Below are 13,431 nucleotides of genomic sequence, written 5' to 3'. Positions count from 1 at the left end.
TTCTGTATTTGAGCCGGAAGTTGCTGCCAAGGGAGAAGAACTATGCAACAGTGGAGAAAGAGTGCCTAGCGTTGAAATGGGCCCTGGAAACCCTCAAATATTACCTGCTTGGAAGGAGGTTCACTCTGGTGACAGATCATTCACCTTTGCAATGGATGGCAAAAAATAAGGAAACAAACATCAGGGTAACTAGGTGGTTTTTAAGCCTCCAGCCGTTTAACTTCTCTGTCATTCACAGGCCAGGGCGATGCCATGGCAACGCAGATGCCCTGTCCCGCCGTGATGCCTTCTGGTGCTCATTCACCCTGCCGAGGACGTCAAGCCCGGGGAGAGGGATATGTGGCATCACAAGGGGACAGGTAGTGGAGGGGCGCTACAAAATGGCCGCCAGCGCAAGAACTACATCTCCCAGCCTGCCTCACCGCTAACCCAGCTGCAGCTGCTTAAGGCACCTGATTGAGGCAGGGCTGGGAGACTTACGAGAGAGCACCTGGGAAGGAGGGGGAACACAAGCGGAAGGTGAACCCACAAGCACCTGGAAGAGGACGACAAAGAAGAGGACCTCGTAGTCTGGATTCACCAGTGTTGAGTTTTGTTTGGTTAATTAACCACTTGCTCCTCCGGGATGTTTTATGTTTTCCTTTAAACCAAGAAACAAAAAAAAACACACAAAGTAAAATATACAAAAAACGTAAGTCGGGACACGATCGTGATCAATAAAACATACAGAATCACTGAGCTCCTCCTCCTCCTCCTCCTCCTCCTGAGTTCAGTTAATAGAAAACTTAAATCGATCCTCAAGTCGTGTCTTTCATGTTGATTTGATGAACTTTCAGCTGGTTATGATTTAAACATTCTGCTTCAATATTTCACGCCTCCCGTTGCCACGGAGACGTTCAGGCTCCTGTTGTCGTGTCTGAGCCGTGAGGACAGCCGGCGCCCCCTGGTGGCCGTAAGGTGGCTACGCGCTCTGCACAGCGCTCTGCAGACTGCTGGACTCTGGAGAAGCAAAACCATATACTACATCTCCCAGCCTGCCTCACCGCTCACCCAGCTGCAGCTGCTTAAGGCACCTGATTGAGGCAGGGCTGGGAGACTTACGAGAGAGCACCTGGGAAGGAGGGGGAACACAAGCGGAAGGTGAACCCACAAGCACCTGGAAGAGGACGACAAAGAAGAGGACCTCGTAGTCTGGATTCACCAGTGTTGAGTTTTGTTTGGTTAATTAACCACTTGCTCCTCCGGGATGTTTTATGTTTTCTAACTGGACCTTTTTTTTTGATACTTTGTTGTTTGGACGTTACCTTGCTGGTGGGATGGGAAATAAACTTTACTTTTTGTTAAATACCCTCGGACGTGCCTGTGTCCAGCTCTCTTTTTGCACCGCCCCAGGCTAGCCTGTCCTAGCGACAGCCCGTGACACTACAATATATATATATATATATATATATATATATATATATATATATATATATATATATATATATATATATATATATATATATATATATATATATATATATATATATATATATATATATATACACAAGCGGCCGAAATGAGCTTCCTCCGTAGGGTGGCCGGGCTCAGCCTTAGAGATAGGGTAAGGAGCTCGGACATCAGGGGGGAGCTTGGAGTCGAGTCGCTGCTCCTTCGTGTCCAAAGGAGTCAGCTGAGGTGGTTTGGGCATCTAGTCAGGATGCCTCCTGGACGCCTCCCATTAGAGGTTTTTCGGGCACGTCCAACTGGTAGGAGGCCCCGGGGAAGACCGAGGACATGCTGGAGGGATTATATCTCCCGGCTGGCCTTGGAACGCCTCGGGATCCCCCAGAATGAGCTGGAAAGTATTGCGGGTGAGGGAGGCCTGGGTCGGCCTGCTGAACCTGCTGCCACCGCGACCCGACCCCGGATAAGAGGTGATAATGGATGGATGGATGGATGGATATATATATGCACACATGTGTATATATATACATTTATACTTATACATATATATATGTATATGTGTATATACACATATAAATGTGTATATGTGTGTGTATATATATATATATATATATATATATATATATATATATATATATATATATATATATATATATATATACACACACACACACACACAACAGTGCACGATATTAAAACTTAGGAGTGAAACCCTTCATGTGGGTGGTTTATACTGACCTCTTGTGTCATCAAACTGCAACTGCATGCATCATGACCCACTGCACTTTGGACACTTTGAGAGATTCACCACAAACGTGGACTTATTTATTTTGTAAATACAAAAATAAATAAATATTCTACGAAATAGAGCTCAATCGTGCAGACACAATAAATCCCCAATTTGTTTTGAAATATATGTATCTATCTGTATCTATTATGTGACTTTATTTATATTCACTCTTTATTTGAAACTCATACTTATTTTTCCCGATGTTTTTTTTGTGCAACATTTCGTACTGTCATAAATTTCCGTTAACGGTTGAGCTGCAGAGAGGTCAAAGGTCAAAAGCACATCAGCAGCGTTTCAGACACGAGATGCAAAGTTTGTCTTTAAGATGCAACTTTTAAAAGGCTTAAAAAATACTCCACTTTCAGTTTCTCTATTTTCTTTTTATTGATTCCAGCTTCTTTTTAGACTTTCTCCTTTAAACCAAGAAACAAAAAAAAACACACAAAGTAAAATATACAAAAAACGTAAGTCGGGACACGATCGTGATCAATAAAACATACAGAATCACTGAGCTCCTCCTCCTCCTCCTCCTCCTCCTCCTCCTGAGTTCAGTTAATAGAAAACTTAAATCGATCCTCAAGTCGTGTCTTTCATGTTGATTTGATGAACTTTCAGCTGGTTATGATTTAAACATTCTGCTTCAATATTTCACGCCTCCCGTTGCCACGGAGACGTTCAGGCTCCTGTTGTCGTGTCTGAGCCGTGAGGACAGCCGGCGCCCCCTGGTGGCCGTAAGGTGGCTACGCGCTCTGCACAGCGCTCTGCAGACTGCTGGACTCTGGAGAAGCAAAACCACATCAGGCACGTGATGGTGTTGGGGGAGGGGGGGTACAGGTGTGTCAATGGGGGGGACAGGTAGGTGTGACGTGGGGGGAGGTAACAGGTGTGTCAATGGGGGGGACAGGTAGGTGTGACGTGGGGGGAGGTAACAGGTGTGTCGTGGGGTGAACAGGTGTGTCGTGGGAGGTAACAGGTGTGTCGTGGGGTGAACAGGTGTGTCGTTGGAGGAACAGGTGTGTCGTGAACAGGTGTGTCGTGGGAGGTAACAGGTGTGTCGTGAACAGGTGTGTCGTGGGAGGTAACAGGTGTGTCGTGGGAGGAACAGGTGTGTCGTTGGAGGAACAGGTGTGTCGTTGGAGGAACAGGTGTGTCGTGGGGTGAACAGGTGTGTCGTGGGGTGAACAGGTGTGTCGTGGGGTGAACAGGTGTGTCGTGGGAGGAACAGGTGTGTCGTGGGGTGAACAGGTGTGTCGTGGGGTGAACAGGTGTGTCGTGGGAGGAACAGGTGTGTCGTGGGGTGAACAGGTGTGTCGTGGGGTGAACAGGTGTGTCGTGGGAGGAACAGGTGTGTCGTGGGAGGAACAGGTGTGTCGTGGGGTGAACAGGTGTGTCGTGGGGTGAACAGGTGTGTCGTTGGAGGAACAGGTGTGTCGTGGGAGGAACAGGTGTGTCGTGGGAGGAACAGGTGTGTCGTGGGGTGAACAGGTGTGTCGTGGGGTGAACAGGTGTGTCGTTGGAGGAACAGGTGTGTCGTGGGGTGAACAGGTGTGTCGTGGGGTGAACAGGTGTGTCGTGGGGTGAACAGGTGTGGGGTGAACAGGTGTGTCGTGGGAGGAACAGGTGTGTCGTGGGGTGAACAGGTGTGTCGTGGGGTGAACAGGTGTGTCGTTGGAGGAACAGGTGTGTCGTGGGGTGAACAGGTGTGTCGTGGGGTGAACAGGTGTGTCGTGGGGTGAACAGGTGTGGGGTGAACAGGTGTGTCGTGGGGTGAACAGGTGTGTCGTAGTTACCTGTGAGCAGCGCGGCCGTCGCTATCCGGCTCTCCTCCAGTGTTAAGAAGCAGCTGCTCTTCTCAGCGGTCGCGTCTCCTTCGGCCACGATGTCACAGGTCAGAACCGTGATGGGACCCTTCCCCCCTTTCAGGTGGACCTGGATGTTGTCCTGCAAAAACACACACACACACACACACACACACACACACACGCTTAAGACACACAACCTGCCTCTACTCCCTGAACGTATCATGTCCAGAAAAATATTTATGAAATAACATTTCAATAGTCAGAGCGAGTTATTTAGAAACAACAACAACAACAACAACTGTTTTTACCTCTTTGGGTGCAGGAACCTCCAACTTGGTTTCCTCCGGGGCTTTGACCACGAGCACCGTCTGCTCCCGGAAGGCCGCCAGCCGGCCGACGTCCTCGTTGGTCACGTAGGCCGACGTGCAAGAGGACCAAAGCTAAAGAAAAGCGTACCATTTCTTTTCTTATTTAAACCCGCAGTAGCCGGTTTGGCCACACGGGGGCAGCAAAGCACCAGTTGACACATTGCTAGGAACCGTAACAGGTGTCAAACAGGTGCCTATTTTAAACACGCGGCAGCAGCATTAGCATCCATTTGAAGGGACGCATCCAACACGCTCTCCATGTTGGTCTCTACCTCCTCCACCACCTCCACCTCCACCTCCTCCACCTCCTCCGTCTGCAGCCACAAAAGGATATTTGGCGTTTTGCACGTCGTCGGTCATGTCGAAGAGCTGCTGGGCGCAGCTTTTGATGAGCGAGTCCAGCGTCTCCTCCACCAGCTTCAGGTTCTCCAGCTCTCTCTGGAACTTCTGCTGGTTGATCCTCAGGAAGCCGGAGATCTGACAGCTTCCTCTGGACGGACGACAGTCACAGAGCAGCGTTACTGCAACACGCCTTTTTAATTTGGTTTTTACAAGGTCATTAAAAAAAATAATCTGTGTTTCAAAGACAATAACAATAAAAGCAGATTAAATTATTATTAGAACAATATTAACAATACACGCTCACATCCACTTGAACTTGTTGGTGGACTCCTTCTCCATGAGGCTGATTCCCTCCAGCACGTTGGTGATGTCGTAGACTCGGCGCCGCCGCGTCTGCAGGATCGTGGTCACTTGCCGCAGGTCCACCGAGCCGTCCGGAGACGCCAGCAGCAGCTCCAGGAAGCGCCGCGTCAGAACCCCCAAAGACACATCTGGACCGCACGGACACGCCCAGTTACAGCTGGAAGACGCGGCTTCTAATTGCTGACCTCACAGTATGTATGTATGTATATATGTATGTATGTATATACACACATACATAGACATATATTAGATTAGTTACATTAAAAGCTCTTATTGTGAAGCAGCACCAGGAAACTAAATGTATACTACATATCAGGGAAAGAGTGTACTTTGTAATGTACTACGCCTCAGGAGGTGAATATTGTACCTTTTACTAGAAACAAGTATCTGCCAATACATTTTTATGTGAAATATCCTGACAAATATGCAATATTTCCTCCTGCTATTAGACTGGTTACGTTAAAAGCTCTTATTGTGAAGCAGAGCCAGGAAACGGGTCATTTGGGGTATTTTTCCGACGGCGGATCATCTCGCATTACTGGAAGGAAGCGACCCTTAGTGAGCTGATGGGTGAAGAGCCACAGAATTATGGGACATTTAGTATTAAAAAAGTGTATAAACTTCAACAACGTGGATCAAAAGATCTGCGGCTTCGTGATTCTGAGCCTAAAGCGGGTGTTTTATTTTGAAAAGATTGACCGGATTCGCCTCCGTCTACATTAGACTTTTATTTATTGAGAGGTTTTGTGCAAATGGTCGTTACGGCGAAACGGGAAAATGAGGAGAGCACGAACCCGTTCTCTTGTTGTGGATCCTCTTCTGGGGCGGACTGAGGCTGCAACCAAAAGACACATCAAGACCTCGTCCTCAGGCGCGAGCATGAAGCAGCACCATGACAGCGTGGCTCCCAGAGGGGGATCCAAGCGGAACAATGAGTAGACATTTAAAAAGCAGGATATTAAATCGAACCGGCAGAATGCGACATGGAAACCAGAAGCAAGGCTTTTGTTTACCCGGGTGTCTTGGTCCCGGAGGTCTTCAAGGCGCCTGGATCCTGAAATTCAGAACGTGAAAACGGAGGTTAAAGATGCATCGATTATTTGCCAAAATCAAAGAGATCCAATTATAAAATAATATCTGGTCATTGGTTTTCAGGCACGTCAGTAATGTGCTTAAGAAAGTATTTGCACTACCGTTGTTTGTTTATTTAATATTAGTATTATATTGAATTTTTTGTTTACAAGTTGTGCTTTTGTCTTATTATTCTATTTAATTTCTTTGTATAAATTGTGCATTTTTTTAAATATATTTTATTGCTTACCTTTTTTGTATAAATGCTGCTGTGGCAAAAAAAAAAAATTAAATAAAAAAAGTCCCCTTGCGGGATTAATAAAGCAATTATCTATTCTTTAGAAGAAAAACATTAAAACCTTTTTACACTGTTGGATATTTTAATAAATCAAAAGGAAGGAATACTTCTTGCTCGACTGTATATCAGTGTATCGGTGAACAGAAGGTGGAGGTGCGGGTGGTTAAGAACTTCGGGGTTTTAATATGCACACAAAAGAGAAGCCCGTCTCCTGACCCGCTGCGGTGGAGGTTCTGGTGCCGGAAGCTCCACTTTAACAGGAGCGTCGTCGTCGTCGTCGTCGTCGTCATCGTCTTCGTCAACGCCACCGGGGGCCCACTGAGCCGCCGCCTCCTCCTCCTCCTCCTCTTCCTCCTCCTCCTCGGAAGACTCGGCCCCCCAGTGACTGATCAGGCCCATGGGCCCGTCCAGGTAGGGGGGCATGATGGGAATGGCGTCTCCGTTGACCCCGGCGGCGGAGACGTCCTCCGGCAGGAAGTGGTCCTCGCAGATCAAGTGCTGCTCTGTCGAGTCCTGCTTGTCCGTCTCCCTCAGCGCCGCCAGCCAGACCTGAACCCACAAAGGCCCGGGGGGTGGTCTCAATACTAAAAGATGTATATATATATATATATATATATATATATATATATATATACATACATATACACATACATATATATATATATACATACATACATATATATACATACATACATACATATACATACATACATACATATATATATATATATATATATATGTATATATATATACATACATATATACACACATATATACACACATACATACACATATACACATTCTTGTATTTTAACAGAAGCTAAAAATCTAAATAAACATGATATTGTCGTTATACACATCGTCCGCCCTGCAATCCAAATGTCGGCATCGTTTATTGAACAGACGACTAAAATGTTGCTTCCGTCGTTCCCATTTTATTAGGTCAACCATTATGCCTCATTTAAATATGGTAAACGTTTACATCTGTATTAAATGTTCAACACAGCCTCACAAAATAATCTGTATTTTCATTGTCTTCCCTTTATTAATCCCGTGGAACGTTTCCACGTTGATTATTCTGGGAGCACCAGTTGAACGTTGTACCAGTAACGTGTTAAGCTAACCCTAAAACACTAACAACTAACCACTAACCCTAGCACACTAACCACTAATCCTAGACCACTAACCACTAGCCCTAGACCACTAACCACTAGCCCCAGACTACTAACCACTAGCCCTAGCACACTAACCACTAGCCCCAGACCACTAACCACTAACCCTAGCACACTAACCACTAATCCTAGACCACTAACCACTAGCCCCAGACCACTAACCACTAACCCTAGCACACTAACCACTAGCCCCAGACCACTAACCACTAGCCCCAGACCACTAACCACTAGCCCTAGCACACTAACCACTAGCCCTAGCCCACTAACCACTAATCCTAGCCCACTAACCACTAGCCCTAGACCACTAGTTCTATCCTACTAACACTAGCCCACTAACCACTAACCCACTAGCCCACTAACCCTAGCCCACTAGCCCTAGCCCACTAACCCTAGCTCACTAACCACTAACCCACTAGCCCTATCCCACTAGCCCTATCCTACTAGCCCTAGCCCACTAACCCTAGCCCACTAGCCCTAGCACACTAACCACTAGCCCTAGCCCACTAACCACTAATCCTAGCCCTAGACCACTAGCTCTATCCTACTAACACTAGCCCACTAACCACTAACCCACTAGCCCTAGCCCACTAGCCCTATCCTACTAACACTAGCCCACTAACCCTAGCCCACTAGCCCTAGCCCACTAACCACTATCCTACTAGCCCTAGCCCACTAACCACTAACCCACTAACCCTAGCCCACTAACCACTAACCCACTAACCCTAGCCCACTAGCTCTATCCTACTAACCCTAGCCCACTAACCACTAACCCACTAACCCTAGCCCACTAGCCCTAGCCCACTAACCACTAACCCTAGCCCACTAACCACTAACCCACTAACCCTAGCCCACTAGCCCTAGCCCACTAACCACTAGCCCACTAACCCTAGCCCACTAGCCCTAGCCCACTAGCCCTAGCCCACTAACCACTAACCCTAGCCCACTAACCACTAACCCACTAACCCTATCCTACTAGCCCTAGCCCACTAACCACTAACCCACTAACCCTAGCCCACTAGCCCTATCCTACTAACCCTAGCCCACTAACCCTAGCCCACTAGCCCTAGCCCACTAGCCCTAGCCCACTAACCCTAGCCCACTAGCCCACTAACCCTAGCCACTACAGCGTGTTAGCATTAAACTGGGTTAGGGTTAACTCGACGTGACGTCCCTTAAACTCCCACGTACCTTGACCCGCGCGGTGTCTTCTGGGAAGTTGAAGAACCTCTTCGGCGGCCGGTTGAAGATCCCGCGGTTGACGGTCGTCACGCGGCTCTGACACCCGGTGACGACGCACTTCACCATGGCAACGCTCCCCGTTTGTAACCGTGAACAACCCGCCGCACCGATGCGACTGTCCCGGTTTGTTTACGTCGTGTTTCGCTGTTGTTTTTCCAGACCGGAAACGGCTCGTGTTTGAACCGGAAGTACAACAATAGAAGGAAATATAGCAGAGCGCGCCAAATGGCTGCCATCTGGCGGCCAATAATCGTTATTACACATATTAACATAATAATTAATTAATTAATTACATTTTAATTTGTTATCATGATCTACTGATTTACTTGATTAACTAATAAAGACACTAACTTAACTATCTGAATAGTTAAACTTTTAATTTGTGTTTTCTCAGATTTTTTAAATTTATTTTTAATATGAGACTAAAAGACAAGAGGTACATGTTGTACTTGTTAATGTACTACACCTCAGAGGTACATGTTGTACTTGTTACTGTACTACATCTCAGAGGTACATGTTGTACTTTCTACTGTACTACACCTCAGAGGTACATGTTGTACTTGTTACTGTACTACACCTCAGAGGTACATGTTGTACTTGTTACTGTACTACACCTCAGAGGTACATGTTGTACTTTCTACTGTACTACACCTCAGAGGTACATGTTGTACTTGTTACTGTACTACATCTCAGAGGTACATGTTGTACTTGTTACTGTACTACACCTCAGAGGTACATGTTGTACTTGTTACTGTACTACATCTCAGAGGTACATGTTGTACTTGTTACTGTACTACACCTCAGAGGTACATGTTGTACTTGTTACTGTACTACACCTCAGAGGTACATGTTGTACTTGTTACTGTACTACACCTCAGAGGTACATGTTGTACTTGTTACTGTACTACACCTCAGAGGTACATGTTGTACTTGTATTGTATTCAGAACAACAAGAACGGGTCGTGTTCAGTGTCGCAACACAAGATTTATTCAGAGCAAGAGATGCCAACACCAGCATGATAAAAATTGTACAAACTTCACAAGTCAAATGAAAATATCACGTATCAGCGTATCTCGTGACCTTTAACATACAGCAAAAATATCAACGAAACCCATGCCATGTGGTAAGAAAACTGTTGTCCAAAGTTTGCGAGAAGCACAGAAAAAAAAGGGGTAAAAGGAGAGAAAATGAACGTTGTATAAAAACCCCTCGTCGAAAAAAAAGAAGAACCTGTAACAGTTTCATAAACTGATGATTTCACAAATATTCATATGGATTTATTTTTGCATTCTTGCATGTCACATGTTAGTGTTGAGATTCTCTATGTAAATAGTTACAGTTTAGCTTTCACATCTGATATTACAATATCTAGTCTATTGACTGTCTTTAAGTGGCAGAATTGTGCTTTAATTCCCATTTTGCTTTGTTGTCAGTCGGAAAAACAACCGACTGAATAAAAATACAAGCCGTCAGTCTATCTAATGCAATAGTTCACTGGCAGGAAGCTGCAGACACAAACGCTTTGGACGGAGATGTGAAGAATGAGGCTTGTTCAGTAGAAAGACCAAAGAAGAAGCGTCTTTAAAGGAAAACTCCCCCCAGCTGGCAGTTTGGTGATCGCTTCTCCTTCTCGTGGTGAAACTGGACTGAAATGTTCCAGTCGTCACCGATCAACTCTGGATGTTACCCGCAAGTGTCTTTAGGATTAGAAAACAATATGTGGGGCTGTTTCTTCAATTCAAAGGGTCAAAAAGTACTATATATATATGTATATATATATATATATATATATATATATATATATATATATATATATATATGTATATGTGTATATATATATATATATATATATATATATATATATATAATATTTGTGGCTGTTTCTTCAATTCAAAGGGTCAAAAAGTACTATATATATATATATATATATATATATATATATATATATATATATATATATATATATATATATATATAGCAATGATAGGCCCAAAGCACAGGCCCATAGTTACCTAATTTATCCAATATTGACCAAGTATTTAAAACAACAATCGTTAGTTTCCACTTGTTGTGCACTAAGCAGAATTTGAAGCTCTGCGATTGGACGCGTCGCCTCCAAATGCATCATGGGAGTTGCAGTTGTCGTCTCCCTCCAGCTTCCACGAACACGGGGCTGCTTTCGAAACACAGTCGTTCATCCCTTTTCTCTGGGTTTTTTTCACGTCCGTCCTCGCGCAAGAAACTTTTTTCCCGTGACATTCGCATGTCAACGTTCTCTTAATTGTAGCTCAGAAAGCGTAAATAAAAAGGCCGCGATGACACCGACACGAGGCTACGCGTCGACAGCACTCTGACCAAACTGAACCATAAACAACTCGTATTAAACAATGTGTTCTTAAAACATCTTCAGTGCTTCAGACAGGAGCTCCTCCGTGGTTGTGGTTGGTGAGCGCTCCAGGTGACCACCAGGGGGAGTTTTCCTTCAAACAACCAATCGACTCGGCCCTACAGCGCAAAGTCTCGTCAAAGTCACACTTTCCACAAACTCGCTGTACAGTTTTTTGCTTCATTTTACCACGTGATAATACTTTTGACATACTCCAATAAAGTGCATGCATGATCGACGGCGTTCAGAAAAACAGACATCGTCCCGTCGTCCTGTCGTCGCGGACCGAACGTCGTCGTGAACGCTCGGTCGGCGAGTTCAGCGCGCGGACGTCTGCCTCTAGCTTTTCTTTTCTTTTTTTTTTAAAAATTCATCTTTTTTTTTTTTTTTTTGATTTGCAATCGTAAGATAATCAACAACAAAACAAACAAACAAACAAAAAATAAAAAAAGGTGTGCCGCTCGGTCGCCGTGTCGTCTGATTGGAACGAGTACAATATACAATGACGGATGGGGGGACGTTTGACCCTGTAAGTCCAGTGGAGCCGTCAGCCTTTTTTGGAAAAACAAAAACATAAAAATCATATCTACAAATCCTTTCCGCCAAAGTGCCTCTCGAACCGACAATTAAAAACATCAAAACATGGAAACGAAGGTGTCCCTGTGCACAGAACCGAGGGTCCTTTCACCCGCGTCAGATTCCCAAAACATGATTGTAGTAAAAGGTTTGTACAAAACGCAATACATTTATATTTAGTAAAAAGATCTATCCGCTCTTTGCTAGTTTTATTCATAAGAAATTGCATATACCCAAACGTTTTTTTTCTTCTTTTCTCATATAGATTGCATCCCATATTCCAAACAAAACGATTTTTAAGATTATCATACCAATATTGCTGACACGTTGTCCTAATAGCTAGTTCGAGGCTGATGATTTAAAAGAACATTTCAGAATGGCAGATTGTCTCCCACGTTTGTCTTTTTCTTTTTTTTCTTTTTTTTTTTTTGCGCGCTTCGTTTCTCGCCGCCGACGAAGAGAAAAGAACGAGACTTCTCGGCCGGAACCGGAAGGGGAACCGGAAGGGGAACCGGAAGCGGAACCAGAAGGGGAACCGGAAGTGGAGGGGGAGGGGAAGGGGAAGGGGAGGGGAAGGGGAAGGGGAAGGGGAAGGGGAAGGGGAGGGGAAGGGGGAGGGGAGGGGGAAGGGGAGGGGAAGGGGAAGGGGAAGGGGAAGGGGATGGGAAGGGGACGGGAAGGGGAAGGGGAAGGGGAGGGGAAGGGGAGGGGAAGGGGAAGGGGAAGGGGAAGGGGAAGGGGAAGGGGAAGGGGAGGGGAAGGGGAAGGGGAGGGGAGGGGGAAGGGGAGGGGAAGGGGAAGGGGAAGGGGAAGGGGAGGGGAAGGGGAAGGGGAGGGGAAGGGGAAGGGGAAGGGAAGGGGAAGGGGAGGGGAAGGGGAAGGGGAAGGGGAGGGGAAGGGGAAGGGGAGGGGGAAGGGGAAGGGGAGGGGAAGGGGAAGGGGAAGGGGAAGGGGAAGGGGAAGGGGAAGGGGAAGGGGAAGGGGAGGGGGAAGGGGAAGGGGAAGGGGAGGGGAAGGGGAAGGGGAAGGGAAGGGGAAGGGGAAGGGGAGGGGAAGGGGAAGGGGAAGGGGAGGGGGAAGGGGAGGGGAAGGGGAAGGGGAAGGGGAAGGGGACGGGGAGGGGAAGGGGAGGGGAAGGGGAGGGGGAGGGGAAGGGGAGGGGAAGGGGAAGGGGAAGGGAAGGGGAAGGGGAAGGGGAGGGGAAGGGAAGGGGAAGGGGAGGGGAAGGGGAAGGGGAGGGGAGGGGGAAGGGGAGGGGAAGGGGAAGGGGAGGGGGAGGGGCGGGATGCTCACCGGGAAGTTTCCGTGTCGTGATGTTTGAAGATCTTCTTGCTTACAGCGTTGGTTCTTCTCGTGATTTTTAGAGTTACATTAATATTAATATCCACTTTCAAACGTTACAAAAAAAATGAATGAATCCGTTAAACAACCTCCAGCCTCTCTTAAATGATTGCTCTTTAGGACCCCCACCCCCCCGCCCCACCTTAAACCCGTGAAGCCTATTTTCTTTTTGATGCATCGCGTTTTAAATTAAGAAATGATTCAAGCTTACAATAAATAAATACATACATATACAC

The 13,431-nt window shown here is 46.3% G+C and overlaps 2 protein-coding genes across 3 annotated transcripts; one reads left to right on the top strand and one right to left on the bottom strand.

The window, feature by feature from the left end:
- Window positions 1-2,592: 2,592 nt before the first annotated feature.
- On the bottom strand, window positions 2,593-9,066 carry si:ch211-195d17.2 (uncharacterized protein LOC560495 homolog). Of its 2 annotated transcripts, none has more exons than XM_034528273.1 (9): window positions 8,841-8,949; window positions 6,697-7,064; window positions 6,125-6,165; window positions 5,906-5,946; window positions 5,053-5,239; window positions 4,741-4,896; window positions 4,347-4,461; window positions 4,027-4,177; window positions 2,593-3,014 (listed from the first exon to the last, which is right to left on the bottom strand). In XM_034528273.1, the coding sequence occupies exons 2-9, from the start codon at window positions 6,901-6,903 to the stop codon at window positions 2,977-2,979; spliced, it is 936 nt and encodes a 311-aa protein (XP_034384164.1). In that variant the 5' UTR covers window positions 6,904-7,064; window positions 8,841-8,949; the 3' UTR covers window positions 2,593-2,976. The 2 variants fall into 2 exon arrangements, with proteins under 2 accessions (XP_034384164.1, XP_034384163.1); XM_034528272.1 differs by having other exon boundaries at window positions 2,595-3,014; window positions 6,697-7,029; window positions 8,841-9,066.
- A 2,854-nt stretch (window positions 9,067-11,920) lies between these two features.
- On the top strand, window positions 11,921-12,858 carry LOC117727714 (procyclic form-specific polypeptide B1-alpha-like; the record flags this gene model as incomplete). The annotated part of the gene is made up of 3 exons (XM_034528141.1): window positions 11,921-11,970; window positions 12,314-12,395; window positions 12,790-12,858. Coding segments are annotated over exons 1-3 (201 nt in total), but the record flags the coding sequence as incomplete, so codon positions are not given.
- Between the last annotated feature and the right edge of the window lie 573 nt (window positions 12,859-13,431).

Source organism: Cyclopterus lumpus, chromosome 24, assembly GCF_009769545.1.
Source record: "Cyclopterus lumpus isolate fCycLum1 chromosome 24, fCycLum1.pri, whole genome shotgun sequence".
Taxonomy (NCBI): Eukaryota; Metazoa; Chordata; class Actinopteri; order Perciformes; family Cyclopteridae; genus Cyclopterus; species Cyclopterus lumpus.
Note: the sequence above shows the minus strand (reverse complement) of the source record. Positions and strands in the feature narration are given on the sequence as shown.